This window comes from Ascaphus truei, chromosome 5 (genome assembly GCF_040206685.1).
Source record: "Ascaphus truei isolate aAscTru1 chromosome 5, aAscTru1.hap1, whole genome shotgun sequence".
NCBI classification, from domain to species: Eukaryota; Metazoa; Chordata; class Amphibia; order Anura; family Ascaphidae; genus Ascaphus; species Ascaphus truei.
Window position 1 is genome coordinate 40,677,470 of NC_134487.1, and position 18,143 is coordinate 40,695,612.

The following is an 18,143-nucleotide window of genomic DNA, read 5'->3' on the forward strand; positions in this document are numbered from 1 at the left end:
CATGTCAAACAACTCGCATAGCTGGAAACTTAAAATAGAACTTACCTTCCAAAGACTCAATCCCTGTGGCCTGGGCCAGAAGGTCTTCATGTCTTTCAACGACCTAAAAAGAAAGATTTGGATGTCAACCTTTTCAAAACAATTTATAAACAAGGACACCCAAGACATTTAAAGCCTGCAAAAGTGTTTTTTCTGTTGCATGTCTGTGCCAGTAGTGAATGCAAAAAGTATTATACATTTCATGATTTTGTATAACAACGCTTAAAGGCAAGCTACACACTTTTAAAAATAAATTCTCCAATTGTAAAAAGAAACAAAAAAAACCCATAGGCATTTGTGCTCTTATTAAATTTTCCACTGCCCTATTGATGCCCTTATGACGTACGCCGTTTTCAATGGGGACTAAAACGTAAGGGGAGGACGCAGCGAGAGATTGCGTGAGTGCTCAGGAGAGTGATCACGTTCGCTATTTCTGGTGACAAGAAGGGGTTAATAGTTATACTGTACAAAAGAAAAACTAGACTACCAGGAATGGGATAGTTTGCTTCGTTTATAATGCAAGTAAACGTATTGATCCTGGATAAGTGTAGATTTTTTCCAAGTTGTGATCGCTTATAATGGACCAACAGAAAAGTTCTTCATAGATGAAATTATTGTGTAGGCTGTTTTTGAAACCTCGTGTTTCTCCAAGTGCTAAATCATGTTAGCCCATTAAAAAAGGTATGCCAACCTACCAAAAAAATCTGATGTCATTTATGACAGTCCAAAATAAATTTGCATTGGGATTGATTAGTATTCACTCCAGCATCTTACATACAAAAGCACATAACTGAACATTGTTTTCCCCTGAAGGAAATGGATAGGTATCACTTTGGTGCTCTATGGACATACATTGTACATCATGCCTTTCGCAAGGCTTTGCACTGAACATGAAGATCAGCGCAGCCGTGATCTCAACGCAGAGGGAGGGTCCTTCCCTTCCGTTAATGAAATATTGCGGTCACGTGATCAGAAAATACCAGAAGGGGTACGAAACAAGGGTTAAAAGGGTTCTTCCACCTTCATGATTTAAAAAAAAAAACTATATTATTATTATTTGTAGCATCAACTGTTCAACAGAATCCGCATTGTACAGTGCCATCCACCAACACTGCTCAGCATGAGTTTCCTAGACTGCATACTGTACAGGAGGTGGTACAGTACACTTGAGATGTCTCAGGAATGGACCTGTATGCAGTGCTGAAGCTCATGTTGGCTGAAGGAGCTTCTCAGTGATAACACTGCCCTTCAAAAGAGTGAACCCCGTTTTAATCAGGGTGTTAACTCTCTGTGAGATCTTGGACAAGTCATTTTATCTTCATGTGCCCTACAGGACAGGGACTAATTATGCCGGAACAGCGCTCCGTACACGGTTCCAAGTCTCCTTATTTCAACAGTCATCTGGAGCAGACCCAATTTAACAAAGTATTTACATTTTTCCAAAAGCCATCTAAGTCACCGAGTTACCTGAAAGTGAAGCTCTTTATCCAGCTGACTGATACCTTGAGCAAGCTTGGCTAATTGTTCTGCTATCACAGCTTGATGAATAGACTGAGAAGTGTAGGTTTTAACATCAAAATCGTCTCTCAGAAAATCAGTGTAGCATTCTGAAAGAAAGCAAGGGAAAATGGATTTGTAATCTGCAAACTTTCAAAGTTGAATTCCAAAAAAAAAAAAGAAAGCGGGTGATAATATAATCCCGAAGTCGGGTTTTCCCCATAGGATAGTATATATGGATAAGGACTCAAGTAGCAGCGCAGTAGCAGCGCAGTAGCAGCGCAGTAGCAGCGCAGTAGCAGCGCAGTAGCAGCGCAGTAGCTGCGCAGTAGCTGCGCAGTAGCTGCGCAGTAGCTGCGCAGTGCCTTGGAAGCGGATGAACCTGGTTCGAGCCCCATTGTCAGCTCTTCTTGTGAGTCACTCTTTATGCCTCAGGCATAACATTAGATTGTAAGCTCTTTGCAGTAGGAACGCATTGTGCAGAGCTGGGTACACCGTCAGCGTTATATAAAGAAAAAATCATTCATATTATGACCGATTCCTTGGGACGCCAAGTAGCTGCATACGACAACTAAGGCTGAGTCGCGGGTGGTCACGGCGGCGCACGCTGCGGCTTGCGCGCCGCACACCAGACACTTCTATCAGACAGGCCCCGGTGGTCTCTGTTGTCGTGACTCACGGAGCGTAATGGCGCGTCCGCCAGCAGGGAAGACAAGAATGTTGTCTTCCCGTGCGGCGACGTGGTGTGCGAGGAGCCAATGGCAGTGAAGAGGAGGGAGAGTGTTTACGGTGCCACAGCAACTGAGACAACTTCGAAATTTATAGTGCAGTTTTGCATAGGAATTACGCTGTAAACTGTGTCCTCTGCCATCTAGTCCAGTGCCAAAGCATTTCAACTATTCCAAACAGTCTGCAGGGCTGGCAGTGCCGCACTCCACGATACCCCCGTTTTGGCAAAGCCCACCCCCCGTGCCTCCCATCGCTCCCTACAGACCGCGGCTTTAAGCTGTGCACGCGCCGCCAGGACACCATGCGCGCGTGCAGCAGCCAACACTGGGACCGTAGCCCAAGAAGCGTTCCCCACCATGCCACTGGTGTTCAGCAGCGATTCTCGCTAATGACTTGTTACTCAATGTCATTTTATATGTAGTAGGCATTGACCAATAGTTTATTTTCCAATTGACTAAATGTATTTATGAAGCTGAACTAATTCCTGCGTTTCGTACACTAAGTGGTTTTAGTAGACGAGTAAAACAGAATCAACACTTTCTACAGACCAGATACACATCAAACGGAAAGCAGCAATACTACATACCAGCTTTTTTTCCTCTCTTTTTTTCTTATTTGTATATGTAAAGCATGTGGCAATGTCTAATTCTACATTCTTACCTAAACTGGCAATCGTTTGGTGCTCGTGTTATAAATCTGTCAAAATTCCGATTACGTGCCTAAATAATGGCTTCTTCGGTCAGTGTAACTCAGCAGCTACAATGTACTGTACCTAGATATATTACAAAGCTAACATGATCTATTGTTACAGTTTGCAGCTCAAACTGCTGGGAACATTTGCAGCAAATTATCCCAAACAGGAAAGTGTTGCAAAGATGTTGCACTGCTTGGTGAGTGGGTTAAAAGCTGCAATAGAAATCAAAGGATGCTTTAAAACCAACTTAAAATGTCATTAAAAAGAGAGTTGATTAAAAACAAAACAATATAAAGTAACTTATCAAATACTACAGAACTGATTTATTTAAAAAAATAAAAGAGATAACATTTCACCTACTATCTGCACCAACATTTCAAGACAAGTGTGTCTGCCTGGACACACAATGTGTGCAGACATATCTCCACAAGCCCAGGGGTAAAAAAGCAGATTTTACCAATTATTAAGAAACCAAAAAGAAGACTCGGGTAAAAATAGGATTAAGTAAAACTATGGCCAGGATTCACCAAGATGCTGTCCTGGGTATCACACCCCCATTTAAGTCAATGGCCTTTAACGCCGGATATGAGTGCTATACCATACATCACGGCTTAGTGAATCCTGGTCTATATGAGAAGCAGTGTAAAGGAACTTCTCAAGGAGAGAAAGATGCGTCGCACAGCACAAAAATAGATGAAGGCTGATGTGGGATAAAAATAAGCTTTATTTGCACAAGGTGCAAGCGAGTCCTCTTTACGCGTTTCGGCCTGGAAGGCCTTGATGAAGTAATGTCATTACTTTTAACCCCTGAGGAAGAAAGCAAGACTTTCGAAACGCTTAGGGTGGTTCTGTGAGGTCCCCACTACTCGGGTGTGAGTGCTATACCCTTCCGAAGCTGGGAGCTGTGAGCTGTGGGAAAGCACATGCTGGCGTAGGAATATCCAACATTTCAGCATTGCTGTGTTTGGTGCACGTGGTGCGGGCAGACCAGGAAGTATCTGTGTGTGGTCCTGGAGCTTCTGCAGTGCTGGGAGAGGACTGAGGCAGACGCAGCTAGCTGTAAAAACCTGTCCCTGCCCATAAGAGACTCCTCGTCTGAGCCCAGGTGTTAACAACAGCAGCAGCAGCAGCAGCAGCAGCAGCAGCAGCTATCCATAAGAGGGGATACTCTTTGAATTATCCATTGCCTGATTCCATCCTGTTTTCGGTAAGCAGGTACCCCCACCCGAGTTGGAGAATCTTGCCTGAACCTAATATATGTTTTTATGTACTATTTTATGTGTAATAAGTGTATTTTATGATATTAATGATATACCATATTAAATGCCATTGTGAGTAGTTACCTGTTGTTCTCAGCGTTTGTTAAGTGTTGTTTGTTTATGCATGTGTATGTTTTACAGTATTATGCTATGATTTGATTTCTTTGTATATTTACATGTTTACCCTTACCACGTGGAGCATCCAATCGGACGGGCGATTTCCGTGGCTCTGGTTGTATATTTTATAATATATATTTTATAATATCTATTAGAATTGCTTTGATCATTACAGTGTTGAGCGCCACTGATATAACTTCTTTTCCACTGATGGATAAGGATACAATACATTAGTCGGAAGAACGCTCTAGTGCAGTTAAAAAAAAAATACTTAGGAGCCAGTCAGAATTTTTAGGAACCACTGTTTTGTTGAGTGGGGGTTGTAGTTCCTGTTGCACCCACGGTTTTGTGGTATCTGACATGCTGACACATTCCTTGGGACGCCAAAGTAACATGGGCAGAGTCCTGGAGCGCTCTTGACTCGCAACTGCCCCCAGCCTCCGCCCGCCACAAACGGCATAGCAGTCGTGCTAGAAAAGCAAGCTGGGAATACTGTTGCTGATCACGACAGTGACCGACAGGTCAGTCAGTGCTGAGCACAACACAAGCGCCTGGGGGACCAGGATTTTTCCATCCCTGCTCTAGGGAGAAGAATAAACCAATACTTTTTTGAGGGAAAAGGCATTTTTGACCAATTGTATTGCAAATGCTCCAGCAAGTACTGCATAGAATCAGGGTCAACCGGACATTTTAAAGGTCTTTATTGACCCAATATGAACATTTAAAACAAAAAACAACAACAAAAAACTGCTTTACAATATTCAAACAAAAGCAGATGGCATCTGAATACTTCCAGTTGGAATATCATCAGGAGTCTGTTCAGTAAAAAGAAACAGAAGTGAGTGGAGAGAGGAAATAGAAATCTGCTTCAAACATCAGTGCCAATGAGAATAATCTGTCCACTATCCACTTTATTTTGCTTCTACATATGGCTTTACATTGAGTGAACTGCTTCAAAATGCACCCCATTGGTCATCTAGGACATGCTTTAGGACATACTTGGAAACGAGAGGTAACTCTCAATGTATTACTTCCTGGTAAAACATTTTATACATAAATAAATAAATCTAACTGCATCAAGATATAGTCTAATAAGTTGATGCAACAGATCACCTAAAGAATGCAAGGAGTACACATGTACCATATTGTTTGAAATTGAGCATCTGTGAAAACCTCGGTTTAAAATAGCTTAATCATGAATCAGCTGATCTCTTCTTACAGTCCGAGTAATTGGCACACCACATGGGTAGGTGCCACTTGTCACTGCCAATTTGTGTTGTCATAAAGCAATGTCTGTATTAAACCAGCTTCCACATGCTAAATCAGAAGATCATCCGTCTACATTACAGTAACCATTATTTTATTTTTTTATAACATATGTAAAATGTTAAATCAACTATTCATGGCCTAATTATATGCAAATCAGGATGTACTTCAACAGTTATGGTATCTGTTTTCTTTCTGAAGTCTGCACTGTTAAAAGAAAATTAGAAATCAATATGGAAATCATAGATTGTACACAACTGAGCTAAATTAGTACCTAATAACACCGCACAAAATTGCTACGCATTAAATGGATGAATGATGAGAAGTATTACAAATAGCAATTAAAAAGTCTTGCATGATTGCACTTGTTTTCCCATGTGCATATACAATTTTAATATAGCCGTCCTTGTGTCAAGAGAAACAGAAATAGTTTATTAAAACTGATAAATGCATATGCCAAAGTGGTCCTGGTAGGTTTATTTCATTTTTTTCTTCTTTCAAATTAAAAAACATTTAAAAAAAAAAAATAACTGTTACTTGTGGATATTTTAATTTCTAAGAGTTTCCAGGGGCACCATTCACCAATGAGGTAAGTGGTACCATCTCTTTAGACCTACATTGTACGTCCATTGGGCATTGAAAGGGTTAAGTTAATCCATCCTTTACTGTTAAGACAGGAAATAACAGAACAAAAACAAACACTACAACAACCAAGTTACACAATTTACTCCTTCCTCGGAAAAAACCCCTGATATAAATCTGCAGAAAGAGTTTCACATCGATCATTGTCTGGTGGTTGGTGGATTTTTAATTTTTTTTTTACTACTAAAGAGCAACACATTTCTCCTGATGTCAGGAAACTGCTTCGCATCAAGGACATGTTCCCATGCCATCCCATTAAGCCTCTTTATGTTCTATTAGCAGTGTCTATGTGCAAGATTTAACGCAAGTGATCGAGTGAAATACATTTCTGACGCGCGGAATGGGACGTTTGGCCGCGACCATAACGCTCCCGGCGTTCCGCCGTCGGGACACTTTCGCCACAGGGCAGCTCCCATGCCATTCCGCCCGCCACAACAAACCATGCCTGATGCTCCGACAACTGCATGTGCCGACCACCCGCTCCGTCAAATGCAAGTTTAAAAGTCCCGCCCGGGACCGCTACACAGCCTAGACACGCCACTCCGACGCACCATCTATAAATGTCCTGCGGGGCAGGCTGTGTAGCGATCCCACGCAGGACATTTAAACATGCATTTGTCAGAGCGGGCAGTCAGGCGCGGCAGACCTGACTTGTCGGGTGCGGCGCACGTGGACAGCCGGCAGTCGGGTGTGGACATCGCGGCAAAATATCTCAGCGGCGTTTTGGTCGTGGACAATCGTCCTAGGCCGCCTGACGTGTGCCCTGATATTTATAGAATATAATGTGCATTAAGTATCGGTTTAAAAATTGCAATCCTAGGAGGTAATTCCTAAAGCCGAGTTCGGGGTGCATGCTGCGGCTGCGTGTTCCTGTGCGCGCCTCCACCGCACGCTCCTGCAGCCCAGCGATCTGTGTTCAGGCTGCAGGAGTCGGGTTGCAGCGTTTGGGGGCGTGACGGGGGACGTGGCCAACTTGTTTGGGGACGTGGCCAACGTGTCGCTGAACCAGCTCACGTGACGCGACTGCCGCCCCAACAAAATCCATTTTGATTGTAACGGCAAAATGTAGCAGCGACAACGCTGTACTTTGCCGCCACAAGAAATTGCAACCTGACATGGTTCATTGAAAACCACGTCAGCGTTCCGATCGTGCGCGCGCACGTCATGTAGTAAGCACCCTGGACTCGGCCTAAGCCTTCTGGATAAAGCTTTTCTCAGCTGTGGAGGGTGTCTGTCCCATCCTCCTCCCATCTTTAAGAGTTCTGGGGGGGTTGAGGGGAAGTTGCCAAAACTTCAGGGTTCTTATTTAAGTCAATGTAAAAAAAATGACCAGGTAGCAAAAAGGATGTAGGACCGGAGCGGGCAGCTCCAGTCCTCCAGGGTCACCAGCAGGTCAGGCTTTAAGGATATTATTTGTTATGTTTGGTAACTAATCCCTGGTGCGCTGTGTGTGTGTATTTTTTCTTTTCAGGCTTTAAGGATATCCCGGATTCAGCACAGGTGGCTCAATCAATGGCTCATTCACTGACCATAGCCACTGATTGAGCCACCTGTGTTGAAGCAGGGATACCCATAACCCCGACCTCCTTGTGGCCCATGAGGATTGGAGTTGGCCACTCCTGACGCAAGAGAGCGACGAAGAGAAAAAGGCACAAAAAACAGTTTCCCGCTAAATTTCCAGTCCAAATTTTGGAAATTCAAAAATCCAACAATTTTCCTGGAATGTGCTGTTGAGGAGCGATTCACCGTGCCCAGGTAGCAAAAGGGAGAAGGTGCAGAGCATGGCGGACAGTCACTTGGGAATTATAGGTAAGGATGGCAGTGAGGCTGCAAAAGGAAACGGGTTGGTGTGTTGCCATTGAGGAATTCAGGGAAATGGCTGGGGCAGTATAGAAAGAAAACACGTGTGGATAAAAAGTAATAATTGGTTTGTTTTTTGACCTTTAAAAGATATCTATGGGAGAATGTATAAAATTACCCTGATAGGCCAACTCCATGGTTTAAAAAAAACAACAACAAAAAACCACGTACAATGGCGACACTTGCATTTTGTTTTATAGGTGGATACATTTGTCCGCACGTATGATGTTATACAGAATATTGTATCCCAATATTTTGTAGGTACAGCGAGTGCATTCCAGAGGGCTACGGTTGGCTATTCCCAAAATTGTACTTCCTTAAAGCTGCAGGTCAAGCAATAAGCTACATGTGTTAAAAAAACAAACACAAAAAAAAAAATCAGTTCTGTACTATTAGAAGATACTTGTAAAAAAAAAAATTTTAAGACATTTTTTAATGTATTTTAATGTAACAAGCATTTGTGTTTCTATAGAAACCATTAACAAAGTCACATCCCAATCCTCTTCTCAGACAGGCTCTGGCTCGAGCCCCGCCCTCTGACTAGCAGTGCCCCAATTGTATCTAGTGACTGCCTTGTCACATGATCTTCCACACAGGACTTTGCATTGAGGGTACACGTGCAGCCCCAACAGTGAATTTATATTAAAAAAAAATAAAAAAACGATTCGGTGACCGATTACAGGAGAACGGATCGATCTGCAACTTAGCTAATTACTTGTCAGTGTGCAGATTGTATTGATGCACATATTGAATGGGAAAAAGAAAGATTTTTTTTTTTTTAAGACGGTAGCTTGAACTGCAGCTTCAAGTCACTTTATTTTGCAATATGTATCTTGGAAAGTCCAGTCCATGAAGTCTCTTCACTTTCATATATGTTGTTTTGTGGCAAAATAAAAAAATGTGCATAAATATAACTATATATTATTATTAATTTTTTTGTTGCACATAATTGCTTTCTTATATTGTTTTTGTAAAAAGAAATCTGCACATTTCCTCTCAACATTCACATTTCCTGAATCCTTGGAACGGGATTCAGGTCAATTAATTATCTGGTGACACAACTGCCACTAATAAAGCAAACGGTTTGTGATCAAGCTGAGGTTGCTCCTCTGCTAATTAAAAAAAAGTGGTTCCTGTGAAAAGCATCCAAGACTGTCGCATGGAAACAGGCACATTTCCTCCCGAGGGTTTGAAATGATATCTGACAAGCATCAGATGAACAGGTACAGGGCTAAGGGCATAAAACTGAACACAGACCTTGAAAGCCTGAAGCTTATAACCGACTTAAAAAGGAGCAATAAGTGGCATTTTGTTTTTCTTTCCACTTTTTAATACAGGATCGAAGCAGGGGGTCTCCGGAGCCAAACCCCATTCATTTCAGCTCCCGGGACTCCCTGTTTCCAGAGAAACGTTCTTCTGTAGCGGGTGCCAGTATCTCCTGCAGTTTAAAGCTCCCGCGTCACATGGGCCAATAGGAAGCCGCGCCAGGTAACGTCACGGCTTCCAATTGGCCCGCAAGCTTTGAGAAATGGTAGGGTGACCATAACGTCCCGGTTTCCAATGAATTATCAAATTGTCCCGGTTTTTACTTGGGGTCCCAGCTTTTGGGGCTGCGGGGAGCGGAGGATGCTGGCTGCCTTCCAAAGCGGGCGGAGGGGGGGGGGGCGTCGAGATAGCAGGAGAAGGCCGGCTGTGATTGGAGGATGCGGGGGGGAGGGCGGAGTTTTGCCGGGCCTCCCTGTAAGGTTAAAAACTGTATCTGCCAGCTCTGTTCTTTTCAGGGACTGAACAGGTTAAAATAAATATGTGTCAAGCTTTGTTCTCTCAGAGACCAAATAGTAAAAGTATTCTAGCTTTGGACCAACTGTCCCAGGATATCTATTACATAAGAAATAAGATTATAAGAAACAAGACCACTAGTCTTGTTTCTTACCCCATTAGTAGTTATTGACCTTTGATCCCTATTTCTACTAATTTAGGCCAGATGGTATATGTCATTTTAGATGTATGATCTATACATGAGAACTTAGTTTGTAACAGATGTATGAAATTGACACACGATGTATTGTCCTTGCCTTTTGTATAAATATTCCTCTGTTAGCATATTAAAATCAGAAGTGATAATTCAGCCGCCTTGTGTGCATTGAATCTTTGCTTCTCCGAGCTCGACTATCATATCTGAGACCAGAAGCATATAGCAGCTGCGTAATGAATCTCCCCGGGTCGAGTAGAAGAAGTTGCCTGCTCTAAGGTCTGGTAGACTGGACCTAACAGATGGTGTCAGAAGTGGGATTTGCACAGAAAAAAGGTGAGAAAAACTTATTTTATTGTTTCTCACCGTTTCTCTGCGAATCTAAAGAACCTAAATTTTATAGGGCAGAAGAATCGAGGGTTTGAGTCCCCGATTTATATAACAAAGGGTTGGAGTCCCATTTGTTTAATTGAAACGGGCTGTACTGATATGGTGTCTCAGATATGATGGTAATTTAGGATAAGCTAATAATTGTTTAGGTTAAGATGATGTTAAGAATGATAAGACTAACCTTATTGTATGCTTGTTAAGCTAAAATTCCTTTATAAGTTGTTTATGGGATTATAGGTATACTGTATGAAGAAATGTACTGTAGGATGAGTTAAAATAACCCTTATGGATGAATGCAGTGTGGCATAGGTGTCTCAATTAACTCTCAAGCACAGCAACAAGCTGGGAAGATAAAAGATTTTTTTTTTGTCTGTCTCCCTCTCAAGTTGCCTGCATGTATAAGCCGCTCTAGCCCCCACCTTTTTTCCCCCCAGTCATTTGATACACAGGAAAGGCACAGGAATGTGTAGACAGATAGAAAAAGAAAAAAAGAGAGAGACAAGAATTAGAAAGTTGAAATAATAAGAATTTTGTTTTATAGGACAAGTTACAGAGATGGTTTTCTTTTTGTTGAAATGTTGTTAGCAAGTCAGCAGAGCTCTTAGGAGAGAGAAAGACAGAAAAATATAATTGTTCCAATTTAATTTTAAGACATGCAAACCCAAATTATTTGTGCCACATTACCCAAGTATGAGTGTATATTAAGTTGAATTAATAATATTTTCCCGTCTGAATTGAAAAGTTCAGGGAGTCTTATGTATTACAAAATTGAGTGGAAAAACAAGATTATAACAGGTATAGGTTTCTTTTTCCATTAGAATGTTTTTATTACATTTTCAGGCATGAATATGATAAAAAGGTTGATTGTATGTAATCCCTGTGTGTGTGCTTGTAAGAATCTGAGTGAATTCTATCCATATGAAAGTGTTATTTGCATTGAATAACAAGAAAAACGGTTTATTGTATGTATACAAAATTACTATTCAGGGCAAGTGCTTCTAAAATAAGAATATAATTAATTGCTCATGTTGAAATTTAATTTTTAAAAGGTGTACACCCCCACTATAATATAAACTAATTTACACTGGACATGGGGAAGTTTTGGGTATCTCTGGAGAAAAAGAATAAAGAAAGGATTAATTATTTTTGTAAACAGTTCTGTCACTGGAATAATAAGGATGTTTATCGTACTGGCCAGGCGATTTATTTCCTTAAACAGAATTACAATTCTTTTCCTCTAAATCTCCACAGATAAAATCAGGTGAATATGTTATATAGAAATAACAGGCGAAATATATTCTAGACACAAAGCTAACTAGAAGCTCAGCATTTTAAAATTAGTTTTAAAAGTTAATTATGATATGAAAAAAAAGGATATCTTTATAAATTTAGTCTGCAGGATCAAATTGTTTTGTTTTCCTATTTATTAGAATAGGTGAGAAAATATGTGTCTGTTATTTTTGTAAAAACTGGTTGAATGTGTGAAAGAAGCGTAAAATTCTGTTTGTTTTGTATCTGCGCTCTGTGCTCTTTTTATGTATAACCAGTAACTAAAACTGTCTAAAGTATATGTTAAGCCTATAATATTCTGTTAAACAAAGATCCAGTTTTAATTTTTGAATACCAGTAACATTATCGGGCTCTGTGACGAGCTGCATATTTCAAGCTGTCCTAAATTGTATTGCAGTAACCAGTAATTAACCTTTTTTTTGTTACAAGGTTTTGGCAGGAAGCCCAGAAATTATTTGAGCTTGTTATATGGCTTGAAATGGAAACAGTTGTACATTGATTAATATAGAGTTCAAATAAACAGAGGACAGTAACCTAGAATGAGCACTCTAAACACCTGGTGGGTGGGTAATGAAGTGGTTAAAACTTAAATCTTTAATATCCCTGTGAAATGATGGGAATTAAAACAGATATTAAATGCTCAGAACCTATAGTATGAGCACAATGTAATGTTCTGGATCACTGATTAACTGCATAGAATCACTAAACTAGTGTCTTGCAGTGCGAACAGTGAAGTGGATAAAGTAACCACTAGTCCAATGTAATCAGCACAAAATACTCTAGTGCTGATGTACGTATAAGTGTGCAGACCCTGATATAGCAGTAAAGCAATGGACAAGGAAAACTGACCATAGCCAGGTCTGCCAGTATACTAGAGGGTTCTATGTGGAATTATTTTTCTGCAAAGTTGATCAAATATTTAATATTTTATAATTTTTTAACCATCTTTTTCTCTCAAATGTGTCCCACCTTTAAATCTGTGTCTATGAGTTTTTTATGCTACAGGTTGTTCTTTCAGCAAACCAGATGTTATTTGGTGTTCTAAAAGTTTCTGTCAGAAGACTATAGCAGATTATATTTATATTCAGTAGGGTTTTTTTTTTTTGAGATTTTTAATGTAAATTTTATACCCAAAGGTTTCAGGTTAGTTTTGCTATACGTCAAGCAATTCCATTAAGGTTATGCTTTAAATGCTGTTATCCTTTGTGTAATATTGTTCACATGTAATAAAAGTGAACAAAAGGAGGGTGTTATTGCTGTTATTATTGCTGGCTGCCCCTGAAACCGAATGGCAAGGGCTGAGATTGTCAGCTCTTGGGTATAATATTTTACCTTACTGTGTTGCCTATAATTTTTCCCTTTGATACTGTCCCCCTTAGGGGTATAAGCTAGGAACTGTGTATGTGGGATTAACTGTGTAAGACCAGTGGGCTAGTTAATGCATTCTCTGTGTATTCCCTTTGCCTCATGGGACTGTAGCTGTCTGTGCGATTTTATAAGTGGATTGCCTTGTATGGGTGGCCCCTTATGAGAAATAGCTGCAGAGCAGTCTCCTGGCACATGATAGAAAACGGAGGGGATATTTTGGCCTGTCAGCAAGGTATTCTTAGCTGGTGTCTTAGAGAAGAGAAGGTTTTAGAACCCCACATGATAGGTGCAAATGGTGGAGTGCAAGCTCTTGTGTCTACATGTTGGTTGTATGTGTATTAAACCTACAATGCATTGTGTTTGTCCTGTGATTTAAACCCAGGTTGGTGAATTAGCATGTGAATAAGCATTCCAATGCCCCAGCTCAGATATGGAGTGCTTGAAAGTGAACTGACCCTGTTATTTCCTATGTCATGTTCCATTAGCCCTTGAACTGTGAAATTTCTTGTGTGTCAGTTTTAGGGGGATATTTGGGTGGAAATATAATTATTTTGGTTGCAGGAGTTAGGGGGCCAAAGTGCTGGTAGTCACTTAATTTTCCCCAGCAAGCAGGCATGATTTGACAGTGCGCAGGGTGAATTACACCAGGGCTTCCCTGTGTCCCCCAGACTTCTGGATTTTGAGCCCAAATCCCCCCAAGTTATTTCCCTAATAAGTATAAGGTCCCCCAAAGTATATTCTCTGTTTCTGTGTGTTTCTGAGGTCCTATCCGAATAAACCGCAATGTATTTTTCTGCCTGTTTTGCTTTGTGATCGATCCCTTAAATATAAAGTTGTATTTGGCCTGGCCTACCGTGACAATCAGAAATAATTTTTCTCATGGGAAAACCAATGGTCACCCCAGGTACATTTTAGATTTAATGTTGTATGATTATGCTCTAAACAGACGATTTTAATCAGCGTCTATTGTGTGAAACTAATGCAATTGTTTGAGTGTCTCATGTCCAGGTGCAGTCCTACTAATTAGATGAAGATAAAGGTGACGCAAAAGCGCTTTTCATCTAAAGTGGAGAGGCCCATTCCAGATTCTACCCCGTCAGAGTATTTTCCTGGATCCATGTTACACAAGTGCAACCACAGTCGCTTCAAAATTAAACCTCAATACAGAAGGGAAGGCCTAAAGACACAGTTATTTTCAGTTGGTGTTTTGGGTCACAATAAAACCCGGCACTAACCAAAGAAGGAGAAAAGTTCGTACCAGAAATCCGGACCTCAATATATGAACTTTGAACTTTTTAATAACCTTTTTTACAGGTTTTATTATTTTAATTACAATGTTTATGCTGTTAGGTTTATATAAGTGGTATTCACATTAAGATGATAGGGTAGTAACAGGAATATTTTGTTTAATAATATGTCTTTTGTTTTATTGTCCTGTGTATAGCATATATGCACACCTTCTTGTTATATAATGGAATCCTGGTAAACAAAGCCCACATCTTATGTGCAATGTAACCCAATGTACTATCCATACCCAATAAGTTGCACCTCAGGAACACGAGAGTTATATTTAACCCCTTGGAAAAAGACAAGATGCTATAAGATATTTGTAGAACTATATATATATAAAAGAAACTGGTTACGAAGGGACTAGAAATACGACTTTGCCCTAGGGAAGTTATTGACTCTGTGATAGAAGGATAGATAAAGTATTATCCTGCAACTAAACCAGGTTATGTTATTTGGGAAAGTGATTTTAGTGTTTAAAGGTAGAGATGAGGGTTGGGATTTGTTGGGACTTGGTGGTTAGATTATTTCGCTGGGAGCGAAGCTAGTGGATGTTTTTGTATGTGTGTTTGTCCTACTCATTACTCTCTATATATGCGTTATGAACAGCAAAACTTTGGTCCAGAAGTGTGTTGCAACCCCCCCACCGATGCTATGTCTCTTTTTGGTGATGAAAATGTCAGCAGTCCCCCAGAAGAAGAGACCAAAAAAGAAATCAACTGGGCCGATACAATGGCCAGATAGGAATCAAGTTATGCACTATGGGACTATTTTTTTGGTCCAGCAGGACTATGATATGGTTAACCGTTCTTTAAAAAGACTGTCTCTAAAGGATACGAGGGGGCTGAGAAGATTGGATATGAGGAAGGTGGGAAGGGTGTGTGTCAACCACAAGGAAAGGATCACAAGTCATCCATTTTGACCATGGTATCCATTTTGTCTGTTCCGATATTCTGAGTAAATGTAGTATGTAAGATGTATGTGTTGGGCAGTCGCTCCTAGGAAATATTAACCCACACCAACCCCCACTTATGCTCAGAAATAGAATTTAAATAATGTTCCCCCTACCTAAGCAAAGGATACGAAATTGAAAGGCATTAATTATTAAAAGTAGCTCAGTTAAGAGAGTTGCGGGAGGTCTAATACCTTTTTAGGAATGTATGATTTGTATGCAAAAGGGGATTTCTTGGTAGTCAATATAGATGCCGTTTTTAACGATACTACAGACGCTATTTTAAGACTCAGTAGCAAATAGCAACAAATTAGAGCAATAGTATTGCAAAATTGTATGGCACTAGATTATCTGTTGGCAGCACAAGGAGGGGTTTGTAAGTTAGTAGGTAAAGAATGTTGTGTTTATATTGATGACCAATCAAAAAGTATACATCATGACATGGACACTCTACCAGAAATTCAATCTAGAATGCGAGAGGAACCAAAAGGGTTCGATTGGACATTTGGTCTTGGAAATTGGCTAGGTGCGTTGGGAATGAAAATTCTTTATGGAATCATGGCAATCGCAAGTTTATTACTTTGTGTGTATATGTTAATTCAGATGGCTAAAAGTGTAATCAGCTCTATTTTTGCCAAAAGAAAGCTGCTTCTGCTTCTAGCTCTACAGTTATGTATATGTTTCCCACAATGAGAGCGAGAAATACCAATAGTCTTGGTACTCGTCAACCACCCATATGTTCATCTCTGATTATCAAACGAGGTACCTAAAAGAGATAGGTTTCTGCATCCCCATGGTCTCTTAGAGGTTTCTCCCTTGGAGTTTTTCCTCTCCTGAGTGGTGTGTAGAAGAATAAATGGGACTGGTCGATTGGATTGTTCTTCCAGAACAAAAGGAGGGATTGTAAGGTTAAAAACTGTATCTGCCAGCTCTGTTCTTTTCAGGGACTGAACAGGTTAAAATAAATATGTGTCAAGCTTTGTTCTCTCAGAGACCAAATGGTAAAAGTATTCTAGCTTTGGACCAGCTGTCCCAGGATATCTATTACATAAGAAATAAGATTATAAGAAACAAGACCACTAGTCTTGTTTCTTACCCCATTAGTAGTTATTGACCTTTGATCCCTATTTCTACTAATTTAGGCCAGATGGTATATGTCATTTTAGATGTATGATCTATACATGAGAACTTAGTTTGTAACAGATGTATGAAATTGACACACGATGTATTGTCCTTGCCTTTTGTATAAATATTCCTCTGTTAGCATATTAAAATCAGAAGTGATAATTCAGCCGCCTTGTGTGCATTGAATCTTTGCTTCTCCGAGCTCGACTATCATATCTGAGACCAGAAGCATATAGCAGCTGCGTAATGAATCTCCCCGGGTCGAGTAGAAGAAGTTGCCTGCTCTAAGGTCTGGTAGACTGGACCTAACACTCCCCTTCCCTCAGCACTGCCCCCCTCCCTTCTCTCCTCCAGTAATGCCGGGCCCTCCCCTTCCTTAGGCTCCGCCCCTCTGTCCCTCCCTTTAGGTTCCGCGGGTCTGCCAGTCTCTCAGCTGCACTGGCTACCTGTGCTGCTCCAGCAGCCCATCCACGGGCCCCAGGTAACCCACATGCCCCTTATACCCCCTCCCAGGCACCTTACCCTCCCTGTGTCCTGGTTTTTCATTTTGAAAATCTGGTCACCCTAAGAATTGGTCATATATTGAGCCCTGGAGTGGCACCCACTACTTAGGTAAGTACCTCCGAAAGCAGGGGGTCCTCGGAGCTGAAATTAATGGGGTTCAGCTCCGGAGACCCCCTGCTTTAATCCTGTATAAAAACAATTTAAAAGAAAAAACCCGCATGGATTGTCTCTTTAAATGTTCCTTTTAGAAATGTCTCCGATTTATCATGGAACCTAAACTTGGCAGTTTTCTGTTTTTTTAATTGTAACCATGAGACTTACCCACTGTAGCCCACATTTGTTAAATATCTCATGAAACACTGCTATACTATCCCGGGCGAGGAAGTTTGTGCTTAGTACATCTATACAAATGTTTATTTCATTGTCACACTGTGTAGATGCTGGGTTGTTGGCTGTGTGTGCTCATGCAAAAATCTGGTGGCCTGCTTTCTATATCAAGTTACATTTGAAACCTTTATCATTGTGGCCTTAATGCACCAATTCCTAAAGCACTTAGGGGTAAATTCTATATACAGTACTATAGTCCAAAACTATACAGAATTTACCCCTTCATGATAGGAAGGGTTAATGACAGTTCACTGTTGCCTTTAATGCAAGAATTAAACTTTTGGAGATCTGCATCATTGTATTGTTGCCTAATTCAGCGGTGCGCAAAATGGGGGCGCGGGCAGTTGCAGAGGCCCTGCGCTCTTCCCCGAGGCATTTAAATTAAATGCCGGGGGATCGCGTGAGGCCCCTGCAACTCACTTACCGGGATTCAGACGAGTTGATGCGACGAGTCACCATGGCAACGCGGCATCAAATGCCGCCACGGTGTCATGCAGAGTGATGTCACACGCCGGTCTCCATGGCAACGGGGTCACGTGACGTCACGGCGTAATTTGACGCCGCCAAACCAGGTAAGGGGGGCGCTAGAGCGAGCAGGCAGGAGGCGCAGCTCATTAAGTTAGCGCTCCTCTGGCCTAATCTATAGATCAACACATATGTTGATTTGGAAATTACCAGCTATTAGTATAAATGTCCCTTTAACCTTCCGATTGGTGGGTAATTATACAGGTGTAAAGCAGCAGTCCACACTGATCACAATTTTGA

General features: G+C 41.0%; 1 protein-coding gene across 1 annotated transcript in view; it reads right to left on the reverse strand.

The window, feature by feature from the left end:
• Window positions 1-18,143, reverse strand: part of COG5 (component of oligomeric golgi complex 5) — a 457,324-nt gene that overhangs the window by 434,147 nt on the left and 5,034 nt on the right. Inside the window, exons 2-3 of the mRNA XM_075599712.1 lie at window positions 1,507-1,646; window positions 46-103 (exon numbers count right to left, since the gene is read on the reverse strand). Of these exons, the coding sequence (XP_075455827.1) occupies window positions 46-103; window positions 1,507-1,646 (198 nt within the window). The remainder of the gene's footprint in view (window positions 1-45; window positions 104-1,506; window positions 1,647-18,143) is intronic.